A 21,504-nucleotide genomic window follows, 5' to 3' on the forward strand; every position below is an offset into this window, starting at 1 on the left:
CCTAGAACTACAACTACAACTAGAACTACAACTATAACTACATCTAGAACTACATCTAGGACTAGAACTACACCTGGAATTACAACTGCAACTAGAACTACAACTAGAACTACACCTACAACAACACCTAGAACTACAACTACAACTAGAACTACACCTACAACAACACCTAGAACTACAACTATAACTACATCTAGAACTACACCTAGGACTAGAACTACACCTGGAACTACAACTGCAACTAGAACTACAACTACATCTTCAACAACACCTAGAACTACAACTACACCTAGAACTACAACTATAACTACATCTAGAACTACACCTAGAACTAGAACTACACCTGGAACGACAACTAGAACTACAACCACAACTAGAACTACAACTACAACTAGAACTACAACCACAACTAGAACTACAACCACAACTACACCTAGAACTACAACTACACCTAGAACTACAACTACAACTAGTAGCTCCAACCGTATTCTAGCGCACATGATTCTAATAGTTAACTGGTTGATAAGCTGCATCAGGCTAATTACAACTGGTGTTGGGCGAAGGGTCTCTTTCCAGGAACAGGGTTGGAGTTAAAACCTACAGGAAGATATCTCTCCAGGAACAGGGTTGGAGTTAAAACCTACAGGAAGATATCTCTCCAGGAACAGGGTTGGAGTTAAAACCTACGGGAAGATATCTCTCCAGGAACAGGGTTGGAGATAAAACCTACAGGAAGATATCTCTCCAGGAACAGAGTTGGAGTTAAAACCTACAGGAAGATATCCCTCCAGGAACACTCTTAGAATAAATGGTTCCAAAATGGTTCTTTGGCTGTCCCCATAGGAGACCCATTTTTGGTTCTAGGTACAACTCTTTTTGGTTCCAGGAAGAACCCATTTGGGTTCCATGTAGAGCCCTGTGTGGAAAGGGTTCTATGTGGAATACAAAAAGGGTAATACCTGGAACCAAAATGTTGTTGTTTTTTCAAAGGGTTCTCCTATGGGGACAGCTGATGAGCCCTTTTAGGTTGTAGATAGCACCTTTTTCTCTTAGAGTGTACATAGAATAAGACAAGACAAAGATCAAATACATTGACGCGGAGGTATATGACTTAAAATAGTAGCCTCCTACAACAGGCGTAAACAGAATAGACCTTGACGAGGAGGTAGGACTATACAACCCACCTTTGAGTAGCGGCAGCGGCGTCAGCTCGACCTGGGAGCTCTGGTAGCGGAACTGGGACGAGGAGTGGGAGCGCCTCTGCCGGGCTCTGCGCATCGACCGCCGGGGAAACCCATCCACCTTCTCCGCTGATGGGACCGAGAACCCGGTGGTCGGGGAGGAAGGGCTGGTCGGGGGTAGTTTAGTCGTCTCCATCGTGGCCGTGCCGTGTTAGCGAGCGGCCCGGTGTGTGTGTGTCAAGTGTGTGTGACCAGATGCACCGATGATAGGATAGTGAAGGAGAGGTGTACAGGATGGAGGCGAAAAACTCTTTTTTAAAACCTCTTATGGAGCCAATACGTAATTATTTTTTAAAATCAAAATGGATAATCTGGGAATAGAACATAGTGAGGAATTGGATGAAGGAGGGAGGAAGGAAGGAGGAAGGAAGGAAGGAAGGAAGGAAGGAAGGAAGGAAGGAAGGAAGGAAGGAAGGAAGGAAGGAAGGAAGGAAGGAAGGAAGGGATAGAGACGGAGTGCTGCAGTCCAGAGATGGATGGATGGAAGATTAGAGGACAGGGGGGTAAAATAAATAGGCTGGTGTGTGTGTGTGTGTGTGTTCTGCTGTTGCTTGAAGTTCAATTCGTTTCGCACCTTGTGACTGCCTGCCTGCTGCCTATACCGTCTCAATACAGCCGAGGGAGGAGAAAAACGTTGCTCCAGTCGTTTTTGAAATAACGAAACATATTTTTACACAAAAGACAAACGCATTGATCTAACGGAAATGATCCATGTATCTACTGATGGACAGGAAGAAGCACGTGGATTATTTAGGTTACAACTGTGAGGGTTGCTTTGCCGTATTGGCGTCATCAGCTTGTCATCGGACTAAATTTGGTATTTATTTATATATTTCTGTCATGGATATAGCCTAGCCTATAGAGTATGGATCCTTACATAAAGCACATCACACCGATAAAGCAGAACTACCAGAGCACCGGTTATTGGAATCATTCCATTCAAGAAAACGTCAACAACATGAATCCATAAAATCAGTCGTTTGATTGGTCCGTCCACATCAATGAATAATAAATCATTAATTGATTAGGTCATACCAGACTCATATCATAAAATCGTCGATCTGATTCCGCTTCGATAACGCATCACTGTTCCCCGGTTCCGTGAACGGTTCCGATATTCGGTAACCAGCCTGGCCCTGCCGTTTCAGACCGAACAGGGCTCCGCGCAGGGCGGGGATGGAGATGGGGTGCTCGAACGTGCCGACATGTGCGGTTCTTCAGGTAGGCCGCTGCAACACCGAATCCCTGCTCACCGTTAAAAACACCTCCAAAACCTTCGCAGTGCCGGTTGGTCACAGATACGTTAGGTATATTCCCGTTATTTTCCGTCTGCAAGTCGCGTCTCCTCTCTCCTTGATTCGGTAAGGGAAGCGGTTTCTCTCTCTCCCCTCCCTGCTGTATCCTCGTCTCTCTTCTGTCTCAGCTGCACTTAGGTGGTGCAAGGAGAGAGAGACACACTGCGGATGACGCTCTTCTCTCCACAGCGAATTATTTAATTATTTCAGTTATATTTATGTAGACTTACCCCCTGTTTTTACGCCATGGACGGACGGTGGCGCGCTTGTCTTGGGCTAGTCGGTGGATGCGTTATGACACGACGGGCGCACACGCTCTTTCACTCCCCCATCTTTAAAATATAAAAAAAGAGCCGCGTTTATCCTTTTATCCGACCTGCGCTCCTTCTGTTCCTCTAGCTAAGATACACCCACCGATTGTTCACCGCTGTCTGTTTTTCCTCCTTCTCACCCCCTTTTCCTCCCTTCCTTCCCTCGCCTCTGCGCGTGTCTACCGTGTCTCACAGACGAGGTAAACACTTTCGGCTATTGATTCTAGCCTCGCTCACGCTCTCGTGCCCGGTGTCCACACGCGCTTTGTTTGTGAAGGAATCATCTGTATCAACCCGGTTAGCAGCCGTTACCGTTCATGACCAGTGCTCGGTGTCTCTCCAGTGGCGTGGTAATGTTTCCTCTCTCCGTCTATCAATCCAATTCAATTCAAGGGGCTTTATTTTGCATGGAAAACATATGTTTACATTGCCAAAGCAAGTGAAATAGGTAACAAACCAAAAGTAAAATAATCAGTACAAAATAAACAGTTAACATTACACTCAAAAAGTTCCAAAAGAATAAAGACATTTCAAAGATCCTATTATGTCTATATACAGTGTTGTAACTATGCGCAAATAGTTAAAGTATAAAAGGGAAAATAAATAAACATAAATATGGGTTGTATGGTGATTCTGCTTCACTGGTTGCCCTTTTCTTGTGGCAGTTTCCACCTCATTCATAGCCGGCCTTTCTCAATAGCAAGGCTATGCTCACTGAGTCTGTACATAGTCAAAGCTATCCTTAAGTTTTGGTCCGTCACAGTGGTCAGGTATTCTGCCTGCCGCTGTGTACTCTCTGTTTAGTGCCAAATAGCATTCTAGTTTGTGCTGTTTTTTTTGTTAATTCTTTCTAATGTGTAAAGAAATTATATTTTTGTTTTCTCATGGTTTGGTTGGGTCTAATTGTGCTGCTGTCCTGGGGCTCTGTGGGGTCTGTTTGTGTTTGTGAACAGAGCCCCAGGACCAGCTTGCTTAGGGGACTCTCCTCCAGATTCATCTCTCTGTAGGTGATGGTTTTGTTATGGAAGGTTTGGGAATCGCTTCTTTTTAGGTGGTTGTAGAATGGAACGGCTCTTTTCTGGATTTTGATAATTAGCGGGTATCGGCCTAATTCTGCTCTGCATGCATTATTTGGTGTTTCACATTGTACACTGGGGATATTTTTGCAGAATTCTGCATGTAGAGTCTCAATTTGGTGTTTGTCTCATTTTGTGAATTCTTGGTTGGTGAGCGGAGTAATTTTAGCCAGATCCTAATTGGTAAGTCAAATTTTATGTTCCTTTTGATGGCATAGAAGGCCATTCTTGCCTTTAAAACAAGTTTTAATGACTCCAACTTAAGTGTATGTAAACCTCCGACTTCAACTGTATATATTAAAAACAATGGGTACATATTGAAGACGTGTCCACGTTCATCCCCAGAATCTTTTCACGTGTTAATTTTCTGAAAATAGCTGTGCAGCAACGCCCCCCATCCTAACTGCCAGAGCTTGAGAGGATCTGCTGAGAACAATGGGAGAACTCCAGGCTGTAATCGCTGCCAAAGGTGCTTCAACAAAGTACTGAGTAAATGGTCCGAATGCCTATGTAAATGTGAATGTAAATTTTTTTTTTTTTTTTTTTTTTTATATATTTGCAAACATTTCTAAAACCCTCTTTTTGCTTTCACATTATGGGGTATTGTGTGTAGATTGATGAGGAAAAAAGACAATTTAATCAAATTTAGAATAAGGCTGTAACGTAACAAAATGTGGAGAAGGTCAAGGGGGTCTGAATACTTTCTGAAGGCACTACCCAAGATGCATCTGTTCTGGCGGCAGCCCAACATCTCATTAAGACACTTTATGTTGGAGTTTCCCTTATTTTGGCAGTTACCTGTATATCCTATGTTTAAACCTAAATCTGGGATATATATAGTTTATATTGTACGAGATGTGGTTTTCCAAATATAGTCATATGCTATTTGTTTTGTCTATAGCCTGTTCAATACATTTGCAGCTTTTTACAATTAATTAAAATCACACTTAAAAGGTTTGAAAGTCCATTGAATTGTTAATTTTATACACAAATAAATTAACTCAATATGTGAGGTTCTAATGAAGAGTTAAAAAGATTATTACAATCAATCAATCAATTATTCTACTCTCAAAGAAGTTGATCAGGGCCAATAATCTGTTATGACCAATGAACAGGGCCAATAGTCAGTTATGACCAATGATCAGGGCCAATAGTCAGTTATGACCAATGATCAGGGCCAATAGTCTGTTATGACCAATGAACAGGGCCAATAGTCAGTTATGACCAATGAACAGGGCCAATAGTCTGTTATGACCAATGAACAGGGCCAATAGTCTGTTATGATCCATGATCAGGGCCAATAGTCTGTTATGACCAATGAACAGGGCCGGTTATTCAAAAACACAAACCGTAAATCAACATAACAGCTACAGAATTCCTCACAAGATGTGAACAACCATTGCATGTGCTTGGTATATACATGTACCAAACACCAGAGTCCATCAATTTTAAGTGTCTTTCTGTTCTTTTCTACAGAAACCTAAATGAGTCTTTCACAGGGTGCCAGGAATCTTACTCCATGAAGGACACATCATCCCAGACGTTGGCTGTAGATCACCTGGTGGTTGTCTGTCGACAGACAGTGGAGATTCAACGTGGAGATTCAACGTGGAGATTCGTCAGAAAATTGCCAAAAAATCAGTACTGATGTTCTGTGGTCAGAGGCAATAGGGCCCAGCAACCACCGACTGCTTCCAACCATTCGCCAAACAGTGTGATTGGTCCATTAGAACTCGCCCCAGGTGGGTGATGCAGGGTCGCAGAGCCAATCAGGACTGTCCAGGATGTCGGAGAGGGACAATTCTATTGGGGGTTCAATGGCTGGGGTAGACAAGCTCAGAGAGTACATGGTCAGAGGGTAGGAGATGGGTGACAGAGTAGGAGCAGGGATAGTTGGAGGGGCAAGATTAGTTCTTGGGGTAGTTGGATGGGCAAGATTATTTATTGAGGTAGTTAGAGGGGAAATATTAGTTTTTGGGGTAATTGGAGAGGCACAAATATTGTTTGGGGCAATCAGAGAGGCAATATTAGATATTGGGGAATATAGAGTGGAAAGCAAAGGGTAGGGGTTAGTCACATGGGCAGTTGAAGGAACAGTGACGAGAGTGGGGACAGGTAAACAAGCCCTCTGCCCTCCAGGTACTGGGGCAAGAAGAGAGCCCGGGGTAGTTTGAGGGGACACAGCGGGTGCCGGGGTAGTTTGAGGGGACACAGCGGGCGCAGGGGTAGTCACAGGGGCAATAGATGACGCGGAGGGGGACAGGATCTGGCAGCAGGGGATATTGGCGGGTATAGAGGAGGGCCGGAGGGTGCAGGCAGATTCATGTTGCTCCAGGGTGGCTGTGTAGAGCTGGAACTCTCTTCTCAGATCAGCAATCTCCTTCTCTAGAGCTGAGTTAGAACTTTCCAAGGTCTGTAGATCCTAGAGAGAGAGAAAGAGAGAGATATGTTGGTTAGCATTGCTATTATTAGAAATACTAATATGCAAACGCACACAAACCTACAGTGAGCTACAAAAGTGACATTTTTGTTGTTGTTGTTTTGGCTCTGTACTCCAGAACTTTGGATTTTAAATCAGACAGTGACTACGAGGTTAAGGTGCAGACTGTCATCTTTAATTTGAGGGTGTTCTCATCCTTATCGTGTGAACCGTTTAGAAATTAATTAACTTTTTTGTACGTAGTCCCCCTCATTTTAGGGACCAAAAGTATTGAGACAAATGAATGGTAAATAATGAATAATTATGAGTGACAAAGTTAGACACAAATATCATACATCCCCGCCCAAAATGCTAACCTCCACTGTTATTGTAATGGTGAGAGGTTAGCATGTCATGGGGGTATGCTAACCTCCACTGTTATTGTAATGGTGAGAGGTTAGCATGTCATGCCGGTATGCTAACCTCCACTGTTATTGTAATGGTGAGAGGTTAGCATGTCATGGGGGTATGCTAACCTCCACTGTTATTGTAATGGTGAGAGGTTAGCATGTCATGGGGGCATGCTAACCTCCACTGTTATTGTAATGGTGAGAGGTTAGCATGTATGATATTTGCAGGTATGATATTTGTGCGTCTGTAACTTTCTCACTCGATTCATTCATGATTATCCGTAACCATGGTAGCATTCACATTAATGTAGACGTGTTTAGAAACATTACATTCTTATCTACAATAAAAGTGACTCCAAAATGACACAATACATTATTTACCATTCATTTCTATTGGGCACAAAATAATCTGAAACACAACCAAAAACAAACAGCAAATGCATCTAACAAATTTGTAGAGTCACAAGCTTGATGTCGTCAATACATGCTATGAATATGGGACCAAATACTGAACTGAAGGGGGGGGGGGGGATATGTACAAAAAGTGCTGTAATTTCTAAACTGTTCACCTGGTATGAAAATACCCTCAAATTAAAGATGACAGTCTGCACTTTAACCTCGTAGTAATTGTATCATTTAAAATCCAAAGTACTGGAGTACAGAGACAAAACAATAAAAAAATAATTTTTAAATGGTCACTGCCCCAGTCCCTTTGGAGCTGACTTCATTCCACTGGTGGAACATTCCGTTCTTAGACAGAGTAATTGTGGTTTGAAGAGAGAGAAAGTGAAAGTTGGCTCTGATTCTAGGACAGAGGTTAGGGATAGCCTGCAGAGTTTCTGAACTAAATGGCCCTATAAAAATGTGTGTGTCTGACTGTCGGTGTTGGGGAAGCTACTTTCACACTGGAAGAAGGAAAGCTACATGTTGGTGGTGTGTAGTTCCAGTAGTTAGCTACACCGCTACCTGGTAAAACAGTAGTGTGTAGTTCCAGTAGTTAGCTACACCGCTACATAGTAAAACAGTAGTGTGTAGTTTCAGTAGTTAGCTACACCGCTACATGGTAAAACAGTAGTGTGTAGTTCCAGTAGTTAGCTACATAGTAAAACAGTAGTGTGTAGTTCCAGTAGTTAGCTACAGCGCTACATGGTTAAACAGTAGTGTGTAGTTCCAGTAGTTAGCTACACTGCTACATGGTAAAACAGTAGTGTGTAGTTCCAGTAGTTAGCTGCACCACTACCTGGTAAAACAGTAGTCTGTAGTTTCAGTAGTTAGCTACACCGCTACATGGTAAAACAGTAGTGTGTAGTTCCAGTAGTTAGCTACACTGCTACATGGTAAAACAGTAGTGTGTAGTTCCAGTAGTTAGCTACACCGCTACATGGTAAAACAGTAGTGTGTAGTTCCAGTAGTTAGCTACAGCGCTACATGGTAAAACAGTAGTGTGTAGTTTCAGTAGTTAGCTGGTGGTGGTGTGAGTGTCATAATTAAAGTTGCCACTCTATTCCCTATGTAGTGTACTATGAGGAAGGGAGAGAGTGAGTGAGGGAGGGAGGAGAGAGGCAGGGATGGGTGAGAAGGTAGGAGAGAGGCAGGGAGAGGTGAGAGGGGGAGGAGAGAGGCAGGGAGGGGTGAGAGGGGGAGGAGAGAGGCAGGGAGGGGTGAGAGGGAGAGGAGAGAGGCAGGGAGGGGTGAGAGGGGGAGGGAGAGAGGCAGGGAGGGTGAGAGGGGGAGGAGAGGGCAGGGAGGGGTGAGAGGGGGAGGGGAGAGAGGCAGGGAAGGGGTGAGAGGGGGAGGAGAGAGGCGGGAAGGGGTGAGAGGGGGAGTAGAGAGGCAGGGAGGGGTGAGAGGGGGAGGAGAGAGGCAGGGAGGGTGAGAGGGAGAGGAGAGAGGCAGGGAAGGGGTGAGAGGGGGAGGAGAGAGGCAGGGAGGGGTGAGAGGGGGAGGAGAGAGGCAGGGAGGGGTGAGAGGGGGAGGAGAGAGGCAGGGAGGGGTGAGAGGGGGAGGAGAGAGGCGGGAAGGGGTGAGAGGGGGAGTAGAGAGGCAGGGAGGGGTGAGAGGGGGAGGAGAGAGGCAGGGAGGGGGTGAGAGGGGGAGGAGGAGAGAGGCAGGGAGGGGGTGAGAGGGGGAGGAGAGAGGCAGGGAGGGTGAGAGGGAGAGGAGAGAGGCAGGGAAGGGGTGAGAGGGGGAGGAGAGAGGGCGGGAAGGGGTGAGAGGGGGAGTAGAGAGGCAGGGAGGGGTGAGAGGGGGAGGAGAGAGGCAGGGAGGGTGAGAGGGAGAGGAGAGAGGCAGGGAAGGGGGGTGAGAGGGGGAGGAGAGAGGCAGGGAGGGGTGAGAGGGGGAGGAGAGAGGCAGGGAGGGTGAGAGGGAGAGGAGAGAGGCAGGGAAGGGGTGAGAGGGGGAGGAGAGAGGCGGGAAGGGGTGAGAGGGGGAGTAGAGAGGCAGGGAGGGGTGAGAGGGGGAGGAGAGAGGCAGGGAGGGTGAGAGGGGGAGGAGAGAGGCAGGGAGGGTTTCTCTTTAGAGCAAGGGTTTCCCAGAAATGCTCTGACTGCACAGGCAGATTGCATCACACACACACCATAGTTATCGATCCCTCTCTGTGAGTAACCAGCCTTACTATAAACCACATGCATGAGATAAAGAGACAGAGAGAGATAAAGAGAGAGAGACAGATGAAGAGAGAGAGATAAAGAGAGAGAAAGAGATAAAGAGAGAGAAACAGGTAAAGAGAGACCGAGAGAGATAAAGAGAGAGAGAGATAAAGAGATATACATAATATGACACTTGAAATGTCTTCAATTCTTTTGGAACTTTTGAAAGTGTAATGTTTACTGTTCATTTTTTGTTTAACTTTTGTTTATTATCTATTTCACTTGCTTTGACAATGTAAACATATGTTTCCCATGTCAATAAAGACATTACATTTAAATATAAATGAGAGCGAGAGAGAGAGTTGAGGATGAAAGAGAGAAACTGAAAATATACAAGTCAAGTTAAGAAGTGAGAGAGAGAAAGAAAAAGAGAAAGGAAAAGAGAGTTAGAGAGAACAAAGAACATGAGAGAAAGAGAGGATAAAGAAGAGGAGAGAAATCTGGGTTAAAGATAAAGGAGTAGTGTGTAGTTCCAGTACCTGGTGGAGGATGTCTGCTCTCTCCGTCTGTTTTTTCCTGCTCTTCCTGGCAGCATCTCTGTTCTTCACTCTTCTTTTACCTCTCCGGTCCACACTCACTCCTTTCTGTCCTCCTCTCTCCTGGAAATAAAATGTGTGATCAACTCAGTAACATACAGGTTATAATACACCTTAATAAAAATAAAATGGTGATCTTTATCTGCTGATCTGACCACCTGTACACTCAGGTGATCTATAACTAGTGATCTGACCACCTGTACACTCAGGTGATCTATAACTAGTGATCTGACCACCTGTACACTCAGGTGATCTATAACTAGTGATCTGACCACCTGTACACTCAGGTGATCTATAACTAGTGATCTGACCACCTGTACACTCATGTGATCTATAACTAGTGATCTGACCACCTGTACACTCAGGTGATCTATAACTAGTGATCTGACCACCTGTACACTCATGTGATCTATAACTAGTGATCTGACCACCTGTACACTCAGGTGATCTATAACTAGTGATCTGACCACCTGTACACTCAGGTGATCTATAACTAGTGACCTGACCACCTGTACACTCATGTGATCTATAACTAGTGATATGACCACCTGTACACTCAGGTGATCTATAACTAGTGATCTGACCACCTGTACACTCAGGTGATCTATAACTAGTGATCTGACCACCTGTACACTCAGGTGATCTATAACTAGTGATCTGACCAGCTGTACACTCAGGTGATCTATAACTAGTGATCTGATCACCTGTACACTCAGGTGATCTATAACTAGTGATCTGACCAGCTGTACACTCAGGTGATCTATAACTAGTGATCTGATCACCTGTACACTCAGGTGATCTATAACTAGTGATCTGACCACCTGTACATTCAGGTGATCTATAACTAGTGATCTGATCACCTGTATGCCCAAATTATTTATAACTAGTGATCTGACCACCTGTACACTCAGGTGATCTATAACTAGTGATCTGACCACCTGTACACTCAGGTGATCTATAACTAGTGATCTGACCACCTGTACACTCAGGTGATCTATAACTAGTGATCTGACCAACTGTACACTCAGGTGATCTATAACTAGTGATCTGACCACCTGTACACTCAGGTGATATATAACTAGTGATCTGACCAGCTGTACGACCAGGTTATAACCCCTTTTGGTGGTGGAAAGCTACAAGATGTGCTGCAAATGTTTTACTGCTGGGCTGGAACAAAACCCTGCACATCATATAGGAACACTGGTTGCTGTTTTATAGTCTACTACAGATGCAGAACTGAGAAAGTATTACACCAGCATCACAAACAATTTGATCATAATTTCATTATCTTAATACTTATACTAGACTATAAGTGATGTATTATGCAACGACTTGCTATTAATATCCCAATAAACAGTGTAACTTACCGATTCAGATGGGCTTGGGCAGTCCTCACCGGAGAAAGACGTGCCGCTGCCTTCTGATCGCGAGTCGATGAAGGATGCCACCAGCGGCATATCTGTTAGTAATGGTCCCATATGGCGCACCGTTAACCGCAGCAGCAAATACAAGGAACGTTTCTAAACGGCCACGGGCAAAGATGTATGCATTTCCTTTTCACGACTGGATATGGGGACTACGGTATTGCTATGATCTTCTCAACTTGTTGTAAAACCCTACAGCGCCTTCTTGGATAAATGGGCAGGATATTGACTGTCAGTTTACCTGCAGACGTCTCTTTACGCTTGTATTGCAGAAGCTGGAACGTCCTTTCACTCTTATAATGTTTGTAGAAACCGCCCACCTGTTTGTAAAATAGGGCAGAACCTTAAGGAGGGAAAGGGAGGGAGGGGGCTAGGGTCTTGTGCTTTCAGTTTCAGTTTATTTTAAATTGCATGGTTGCAAAGTAACAGGAGGAAGTTGATCAATGGGCGCGCGGCGGACATGACCATATTTGACCGTGCTTTTATTTCGACACTACGTGCTGGGAATTTTATGAATGGTAGGAAGTGTAGAGAATATCAAGCAGAAACGCGGCGATTTATCTATTATTATTTTTGTTGTATTATTATAATGTATTTTTTATTGCGATAATCATATAACAATATTCCACATCAACACAGGGACATTCCTGTGAATACAATGAAAAAATAAATAGAACACCAGTTGAACCCCCCAATTGTTTTGGGTTGAAATAATACAAATAACAATAATTCAGCAGATAATTTATATTTGACAAGGCAATGAGACATTATTAACAGACATTCAGAGACATGACTACTCATAATGTTTCCAACTTTTTAAGTTTCAGAATTTTGAGGGATTTATAAAATTGTAGCAGTTCAATGAAAAGAAAAATGGGAAAGAAAAAAAAAACATTTTTCTACCCATTTACATTTCCGAATATAATTTTTGGCCAAAAGAATAATAATGTTAATAAAATTGTTATGATCGGAATTACAACGATTGTAGTGGTTTTCTTCTGGGGAAAGAGAGGCGGACCAAAATGCAGCGTGGTTAGTTTTGTACATCTTTAATAAAGGTGAAAATACAACAATCTACAAAACAAGAAACGTGAAAAAAACAAAACAGTTCTATCTGGTGCCACAAACACAAAGACAGGAACAATCACCCACAAAACCCAACACAAAACAGGCTACCTAAATATGGTTCCCAATCAGAGACAACGACTAACACCTGCCTCTGATTGAGAACCATATCAGGCCAAACATAGAAATAGACAAACCAGACACACAACATAGAATGCCCACCCAGCTCACGTCCTGACCAACACTAAAACAAAGAAAACACACACGAACGATGGTCAGAACGTGACAGTACCCCCCCCCCCCCCAAGGTGCGGACTCCGAACGCACAACCTAAACCTATAGGGGAGGGTCTGGGTGGGCATCTGTCCGCGGTGGCGGCTCTGGCGCTGGACGTGGACCCCACTCCATAATTGTCTTAGTCCACCTCCTTAGCGTCCCTTGAGTGGCGACCCTCGCCGCTAACCTTGGCCTAGGAACCCTAACAACGGGCCCGACTGGACTGAGGGGCAGCTCCGGACTGAGGGGAAGCTCGGGACTGAGGGGAAGCTCGGGAGTGAGAGGAAGCTCGGGACTGAGAGGAAGCTCGGGCAGGTTGATGGATCTAGCAGATCCTGGCTGGCTGGTGGTTCCGGCAGATCCTGGCAGTTCTGGCAGATCCTGGCTGACTGGTGGTTCTGGCAGATCCTGGCTGACTGGCAGTTCTGGCAGATCCTGGCTGACTGGTGGTTCCGGCAGATCCTGGCTGACAGGCAGCTCTGGCAGATCCTGGCTGACTGGCGGATCCTGGCTGAATGGCGGATCCTGGCTGATCTGGAAGATCCTGGCTGACTGGCGGATCCTGGCTGAATGGCGGATCCTGGCTGACTGGCAGATCCTGGCTGACTGGCGGATCTAACTGATCCTGGCAGACTGGCGGCTCTGGCGGATCCTGGCAGACTGGCGGCTCTGGCGGATCCTGGCTGACTGACGGCACTGGCGGCTCCTGGCTGACTGGCGGCACTGGCGGCTCCTGGCAGACTGGTGGCACTGGCGGCGCTGGGCAGACTGGCGTCTCTGATGGAGCTGGGCAGACGGGTAGCTCAGGCGGCTCTGGGCAGATCTGCAACTCTGATGGCGCTGGGCAGACGGGTAGCTCAGGCGGTGCTGGGCACTGGCGACACTGGCGGCTCCTGGCTGACTGGCGGCACTGGCGGCTCCTGGCTGACTGTCGGCGCTAGACAGACTGGCGACTCTGATGGCGCTGGGCAGACGGGTGGCTCCGGCGGCGCTGGGCAGACGGGAAGCTCCGTCAACGCTGGAGAGGAAGGCTCTGGCAGCGCTGGACTGAGGAGCTCTGGCGCCTCTGGACTGAGGGGCTCTGGCGCCTCTGGACTGAGGGGCTCTGGCGCCTCTGGACTGAGGGGCGGGAGCTCTGGCAGCGCCGGACAGAGAAGCTCTGGCGCCTCTGGAATGAGGGGCTCTGGTGCCTCTGGACTGAGGGGCTCTGGCGCCTCTGGACTGAGGGGCGGAAACTCTGGTAGCGCCGGACAGGCGGGAGCACCTGTGTTGATGGGACGGAGAGACAGCCTGGTGCGGGGTGCCGGCACTGGTGGTACCAGGCTGGGGACACGCACCTCAGGGCGAATGCCTTGCATACTACGCCAAATCAAATGCTCTCTTTCTTCACACTCCCCCAATTCTATTAACACCTCCTCGAGTGTCTCCTCATCTCCCATCCGTTCACTCTCCACCATTCTGTCCAATAACTCCTCGACCCTCTCAGACTCAGCCCTCAGCTTCGCCGATAGCTCCGATAACATCCATGGCTCCTTATGGTAAACAGGGGGAGTTGGCTCAGGTCTGGCTCCTCACTCTGCCACACTCTCCCTGTGCCTCCCCCAATACATTTTTGGGGCTGCCTCTCGGGCTTCCAGCCGCTCTGCCGTGCTAGCTCCTCATAATGCCGCCTCTCTGCTTTCGCTGCCTCCAGCTCGGCTTTGGGGCGGCAATATTCCCCTGGCTCTGCCCAGGGTCCTTTCCCATCAAGGATCTCCTCCCAAGTGCATTTCTCCAAATAGTGCAGCCTCTCCCACTGCTGCTGCTGCTGCTGCTGCTGCTGCTGCTGCCTCTGTCGCTTCTCCTGCTGCTGCTGTTGCTGCTGCCTCTGTTTACCACGCCACTTGGTCCTTGGTTGGTGGGTGATTCTGTAACGGTTTTCTTCTGGTGAAAGAGAGGCGGACCAAAATGCAGCGTGGTTAGTTTTGTACATCTTTAATAAAGATGAAAGTACAACAATCTACAAAACAAGAAACGTGAAAAAACCAAAACAGTCCTATCTGGTGCCACAAACACAAAGACAGGAACAATCACCCACAAAACCCAACACATAACAGGCTACCTAAATATGGTTCCCAATCAGAGACAATGACTAACACCTGTCTCTGATTGGGAACCATATTTAGGTATGTCCAGAGGCGCCAGAGCTCCTCCGTCCAGCGCTGCCGGAGTCTACAGTCTTCCAGCGCCGTCTGAGCTGGCCGCGTGCCCAGCGCCGCCTGAGCTGCCCGTCTGTCCAGCACCATCAGAGTCTCCCGTCTGTCCAGAGCTGCTAGAGTCTCCCGTCTGTCCAGAGCTGCTAGAGTCTCCCGTCTGTCCAAAGCTGCTAGAGTCTCCCGTCTGTCCAGAACTGCTAGAGTCTCCCGTCTTTCCAGAGCCGCCAGAGCCGCCAGTCTGTCCAGAGCCGCCAGTCTGTCCAGGGCCACCAGTCTGTCCAGAGCCACCAGACCCGCCAGCCTGTCCAGAGCCGCCAGTCTGTCCAGAGCCGCCAGAGCCGCCAGCCTGTCCAGAGCCGCCAGCCTGTCCAGAGCCGCCAGAGCCGCCAGCCTGTCCAGAGCCGCCAGCCTGTCCAGAGCCGCCAGCCTGTCCAGAGCCGCCAGCCTGTCCAGAGCCGCCAGAGCCGCCAGCCTGTCCAGAGCCGCCAGAGCCGCCAGCCTGTCCAGAGCCGCCAGAGCCGCCAGCCTGTCCAGAGCCGCCAGAGCCGCCAGTCAGCCAGGATCCGCCAGAGCCGCCAGTCAGCCAGGATCCGCCAGAGCCGCCAGTCAGCCAGGATCTGCCAGAGTCGTCAGTCAGTCCGGAGCTGCCCTTCAGTCCCGAGCTGCCCCTCAGTCCCGAGCTGCCCCTCAGTCCCGAGCTGCCCCTCAGTCCCGAGCTGCCCCTCAGTGCCGAGCTGCCCCTCAGTCCCGAGCTGCCCCTCAGTCCCGAGCTGCCCCTCAGTTCCGAGCTGCCCCTCAGTCCTGAGCTGCCCCTCAGTCCCTAGCTGCCCCTCAGTCCTGAGCTGCCCCTCAGTCCCGAGCTGCCCCTCAGTCCCGAGCTGCCCCTCAGTCCCGAGCTGCCCCTCAGTGCCGAGCTGCCCCTCAGTCCCGAGCTGCCCCTCAGTCCCGAGCTGCCCCTCAGTCCCGAGCTGCCCCTCAGTCCCGAGCTGCCCCTCAGTTCCGAGCTGCCCCTCAGTCCTGAGCTGCCCTTCAGTCCCGAGCTGCCCCTCAGTCCAGTGGGGCCATTTAGGGGGGTCGCCACTCAAAGGACGTTAAGGAGGTGGACAAAGACAATGATGGAGTGGGGTCCACGTCCAGCGCCAGAGCGCTGGAGTGGGGTCCACGTCCAGCGCCAGAGCGCTGGGGGGGGGTACTGTCACGTTCTGACCATAGTTCTTTTGTGTTTTCCTTGTTTTAGTGTTGGTCAGGACGCGAGCCGGGTGGGCATTTTATGTTGGATGTCTAGTTTGTCTGTTTCTGTGTTTGGCCTGGTATGGTTCTCAATCAGAGGCAGGTGTTAGTTGTTGTGTCTGATTGGGAACCATAATTAGGTAGCCTGTTTTGTCATTGTGGGTTGTGTGTGATTGTCTATGTCTAGTTGCATGTTAGCACTATGTTTCATTAGCAGTCACGTTCGTTTGTTGTTTAGTTAGCTTGTTCAGTTTACGTCGTGTCTTTCGTCATTCAATAAAAGAATGCATTCATACCACGCTGCGCATTGTTCCGCTTCATACGATGATCGTGACAACATCAATAGCAATATATTGAATTATAATCACCCAAAATTACTTCATTAACTGCCAAACGTATCCACTTATTGTTGAATTTTTTTATCGAAAAGATTAAAATCATTAATTTGTGAACTTGGAAAAGAGGGAACAATCTCATAACATAACAAAGTATTCTTCAAGTCATTCATTTGTAAACTTGGAAAAGAGGGAACAGTCTCATAACATAACAAAGTATAGAAAGTGGAATTGCTTTGCAAACTTTCATATATTCTCTCTGAGTAATATTAACCCAGAATGTACCAATGAAAATCAAACGGCAGAAACTCCCCAGTGTTGTCTAACAAATCACAAATAAAATAAATATCATTGTCAAAAGCCTTTGAAAAATGGATATCCTATTCATTTGAATAACTTTATTATTCCAAATCATTTTAATAACTTTATTATTCAAAATCATTTTAATAATTATTATTCAAAAATGTTTCAAAAAATTGTGCTTGAATATCATTTTCCAGATAAATAACAATTTTGAAACTTACACAATTTAACAGGTAATTTTGGAGGGTCAAAAACACATTTCATTACGATTTCAATTCCACCAAGTTTAATAAACAGACTGTTAGGGATATGATACCATATAGAGGTAGGATTAGACAGTCATAATTTCAATCAACGTGGGGAATTTCGCTGACACGGATCGTGGATAGGCTGTAGACATAGGCCTACTTACAGATGAAGTGGGAAGTTTACATACACTTAGGTTGGAGTCATTAAAACTCGTTTTTCAACCACTCCACAAATGTCTTGTTTACAAACTATAGTTTTGGCAAGTTGGTTAGGGCATCTACTTTGTGCATGACACAAGTAATTTTTCCAACAATTGTTTACAGACAGATTATTTCACTTATAATTCACTGTATCACAATTCTAGTGGGTCAGAAGTTTACATACACCAAGTTGACTGTGCCTTTAAACAGCTTGGAAAATTCCAGAAAATTATGTTATGGCTTTAGAAGCTTCTGATAGGCTAGTTGACATCATTTGAGTCAATTGGAGGTGAAACTGTGGATGTATTTCAAGGCCTACCTTCAAACACAGTACCTCTTTGCTTGACATCATGGGAAAATCAAAAGAAATCAGCCAAGACCTCAGAAAAAAAATTGTAGACCTCCACAAGTCTGGTTCATTCTTGGGAGCAATTTCCAAACTCCTGAAGTTACCATGTTCATCTGTAAAAACAATAGTACCGAAGTATAAACACCATGAGACCATGCGGCTGTCATACCGCTCAGGAAGGAGACGCGTTCTGTCTCCTAGAGATTAACATTTTTTGGTTCGAAAAGTGCAAATCAATCCCAGAACAACAGCAAAGGACCTTGTGAAGATGCTGGGGGAAACAGGAACAAAAATATCTATATCCACAGTAAAACGAGTCCAATATCGAAATAACCTGAACAAGGAAGAAGCCACTGCTCCAAAACCGCCATAAAAAAAGACAGACTACGGTTTGCAACTGCACATGGGGACAAAGTTCGTACTTTTTGGAGAAATGTCCTCTGGTCTGATGACAAAAATAAACTGTTTGGCCATAATGACCATCGTTATTTTTGGAGGAAAAAGGGGGAGGCTTGCAAGCCGAAGAACATCATCCCAACCTTGAAGCACGGGGGTGTGCAGCATCATGTTGTGGGGGTGCTTTGCTGCAGGAGGGACTGGTGCACTTCACAAAATAGATGGCATCACGAGGAAAGAAAATTATGTGGATATATTGAAGCAACATCTCAAGACATTATTCAGGAAGTTAAATCTTGGTCGCAAATGGGTCTTACAAATAGACAATGACCCCAAGCATACTTCCGAAGTTGTGGCAAAATGGCATTAAGGACAACAAAGTCAAGGTATTGGAGTGGCCATCACAAAGCACTGACCTCAATCCTGTAGAACATTTGTGGGCAGAACTGAAAAAGTGTGTGCGAGCAGGGAGGCCTACAAACCTGACTCAGTTACACCAGCTCTGTCAGGAGGAATGGGCCAAAATTCACCCAACTTATTGTGGGAAGCTTGTGGAAGGCTACATGAACCGTTTGACCCAAGTTAAACAATTTAAAGGCAATGCTACCAAATACTAATTGAGTGTATGTAAACTTCTGACCCACTGGGAATGTGATGAAAGAAATAAAAGCTGAAAGAAATAATTCTCTCAACTATTATTCTGACATTTCACATTCTTAAAATAATAATAATAAACAATTTGGACCTTTTTTGGACCTTTTCGCTGTGGTAACTAGTGGAAATCAAAATATACGTTTCCAAACGTTTGTTGCTCCCTCTGAATTGATACAGCCGCGCCTTTGCCTTGGTGGCGGTTTACGAATCAAATAGCCTAAAGCCTTTTGAGTGACGCTGACGTCAACCAATCATATTTTTATCTGAAGCTTGTCCCAAACATTCACCAATCCACGATTAGAGCGGGCGGGACTACTTTAGTATCAACTTCCTGCTTGTCTTGGAGCTCCGTGCTTGTTTTAGATAGCAACGGTCATGAGAGACAATTTATGTGTTTATATTATAACCAAAAGTTAAAACATTATACCACTATTTAGCTTGTGTTACTTCCGTTTTGTATTAAATAGTTTTTCAAACGTTCGTCACGATGGGTTTGCTGACAATACTGAAGAAAATGAAGCACAAGGAGCGAGAGATGCGACTCCTTATGTTGTATACTTTTTTGCTGCAATGAAATTAGAGTTGTGATGAGTTAGTTAGCTATGATGTTTACCTATCTATAGCTACATGACTATATGTACTAGATAAACCACTTTCATCCGCGTATGTACCTATGTGATCGGACTAGTTTTGTCGCCTGCCATTGGGCCTGATACATTTGTGTTTTCTAAAGTGGCCATTTCGCTGTGGTCATCTTGCTTCGCTTGTCAGCAAGTAGGCTAAGCTAGCTACTATCGACCAGTCACATCCATAGCTAGGCTACATATCTTGCCATGTTTATAAGCTACGTTTGTTAACCCACTGGCTAACATGGTAAAAACTATTACTCTGCTATATGGCTATCACTGCCATCAAATCCAATTTTATTTGTCACACATACACATAGTTAGCAGATGTTAATGCGAGTGTAGCGAAATGCTTGTGCTTCTAGTTCCGACAGTAATAACCAACGAGTAATCTAACCTAACAATTCCACAACAGCTACCTTATACACACAAGTGTAAAGGGATAAATAATATGTACATAAAGATATATGAATGAGTGATGGTACAGAACGGCATAGGCAAGATGCAGTAGATGGTATCGAGTAGAGTATATACATATGAGATGAGTACTGGAGGGTATGTAAACATTATATTAAGTGGCATTGTTTAAAGTGGCTAGTGATACATTGTTTTACATGTAGGGCAGCAGCCACTCAATGTTAGTGGAGGCTGTTTAACAGTCTGATGGCCTTATAACAAGTGCTGCCAATGATGCGTGTGTCACCCTCTAATCTGTACGGAAGTCCCCCCCTGGCCATTCCCAGTCCTTAACCATGTACTGCAGGGGCTTAGACAATGCTGGTAAGACCACTATTCTGAAGAAGTTCAATGGCGAGGATGTGAGTACCATCTCTCCTACACTGGGGTTCAATATCAAAACCTTGGAACATAAAGGGTAAGTCAAAACACACCAGCATCATCGGCAGAGTCATGTTACACCTCTTCTCTTAGACAGATGGAGAATACACACTCCTCTCTTTTCATCGTCTTCTCATCCCGTCGTCGTCCTCCTCAGGTTCAAGTTAAACATCTGGGACGTGGGCGGTCAGAAATCCCTTCGTTCTTACTGGAGGAACTACTTTGAGAGCACCGATGGGTTGGTGTGGGTGGTGGACAGTGCAGACAGACTGAGACTGGAGGACTGCAGACAGGAACTTAGCTCTCTGCTGATGGAGGAGGTACACACACACACACACACACAGAGGAGTAAACACACACACACACACACACACACAGAGGAGTAAACACACCAAAAACTCACACACACGCATGGTGAACATTTATGAATTACTAACTGTTGATGTCTCGCTCCCTTTATCTACCCTCTCTTTTTCTCTCTCTTCCTCTGTAGAGGTTATCTGGAGCTACTCTCCTGGTGTTCGCCAACAAACAGGACCTTCCTGGATCCCTGAGTAAAGAGACCATTCGAGAGGTGGGAACACAGTACGCCCCCCCCATACACACACACAATGTCTGTGTTTTTATCATCCCGTGGGTTGATAACTGATTTCATGTGTAATACTTGTATTCATCTATTACCGTGTGTGTGTGTGTGTGTGTGTGTGTGTGTGTGTGTGTGTGTGTGTGTGTGTGTGTGTGTGTGTAGGCCCTGGGTCTGGATGACATTAAGACCCACCACTGGTGTATCATCGGCTGCAGTGCTGTGACAGGAGAGAACCTACTGACAGGAGTAGACTGGCTACTGGATGACATCGCTGCACGCGTCTTCACTGCAGATTAACATCCTGGGTGTTGCATTAATAAAACACATCTGAAGAAGCTTCAGTGTTTCTCAACCTCCGCTCTGTGGGATGTTGTTAGCTGACAACATAATCACTTCTATAATGCTAGTTTTAGGGGAAGTTTCCCAGACACAGATGCTTTTCAGTCCAGGACCAGGGTTAATTGGTTTCCAGTCCAGGACCAGGGTTAATTGGTTTCCAGTCTGGGTACCAGGACTAGGGTTAATTGGTTTCCAGTCCAGGTCTAGGGTTAACTGGTTTCCAGTCCAGGACCAGGGTTAATTGGTTTCCAGCCTGGGTAGCAGGACTAGGGGTTAATTGGTTTCCAGTCTGGGTACCAGGACCAGGGTTAATTGGTTTCCAGTCTGGGTACCAGGACCAGGGTTAATTGGTTTCCAGTCTGGGTACCAGGACCAGGGTTAATTGGTTTCCAGTCTGGGTACCAGGACCAGGGTTAATTGGTTTCCAGTCCAGGACTAGAGGTTAATTGGTTTCCAGTCCAGGACTAGGGGTTAATTGGTTTCCAGTCTGGGTACCAGGAC

The 21,504-nt window shown here is 46.2% G+C and overlaps 3 protein-coding genes across 3 annotated transcripts in view; 1 reads left to right on the forward strand and 2 right to left on the reverse strand.

Moving 5' to 3' along the window:
- ppp2r5b (protein phosphatase 2, regulatory subunit B', beta) overlaps positions 1-3,130 on the reverse strand; it is a 47,135-nt gene extending 44,005 nt beyond the window's left edge. The window contains exon 1 of the mRNA XM_064931056.1: positions 1,185-3,130. Within this exon, the coding sequence (XP_064787128.1) occupies positions 1,185-1,377 (193 nt within the window). The 5' untranslated portion in view covers positions 1,378-3,130. The remainder of the gene's footprint in view (positions 1-1,184) is intronic.
- Positions 3,131-3,229: 99 nt separating this feature from the next.
- On the reverse strand, positions 3,230-11,670 carry batf2 (basic leucine zipper ATF-like transcription factor 2). The gene is made up of 3 exons (XM_064931057.1): positions 11,307-11,670; positions 9,883-10,002; positions 3,230-6,345 (listed from the first exon to the last, which is right to left on the reverse strand). The coding sequence occupies exons 1-3, from the start codon at positions 11,415-11,417 to the stop codon at positions 5,650-5,652; spliced, it is 927 nt and encodes a 308-aa protein (XP_064787129.1). The 5' UTR covers positions 11,418-11,670; the 3' UTR covers positions 3,230-5,649.
- A 7,265-nt stretch (positions 11,671-18,935) lies between these two features.
- arl2 (ADP-ribosylation factor-like 2) lies at positions 18,936-21,018 on the forward strand. The gene is made up of 5 exons (XM_064931059.1): positions 18,936-19,167; positions 20,005-20,115; positions 20,236-20,398; positions 20,572-20,652; positions 20,827-21,018. The coding sequence occupies exons 1-5, from the start codon at positions 19,103-19,105 to the stop codon at positions 20,959-20,961; spliced, it is 555 nt and encodes a 184-aa protein (XP_064787131.1). The 5' UTR covers positions 18,936-19,102; the 3' UTR covers positions 20,962-21,018.
- The last annotated feature ends 486 nt before the right edge of the window (positions 21,019-21,504 follow it).

Source organism: Oncorhynchus masou, chromosome 23 (genome assembly GCF_036934945.1).
Source record: "Oncorhynchus masou masou isolate Uvic2021 chromosome 23, UVic_Omas_1.1, whole genome shotgun sequence".
Classification (NCBI taxonomy): Eukaryota; Metazoa; Chordata; class Actinopteri; order Salmoniformes; family Salmonidae; genus Oncorhynchus; species Oncorhynchus masou.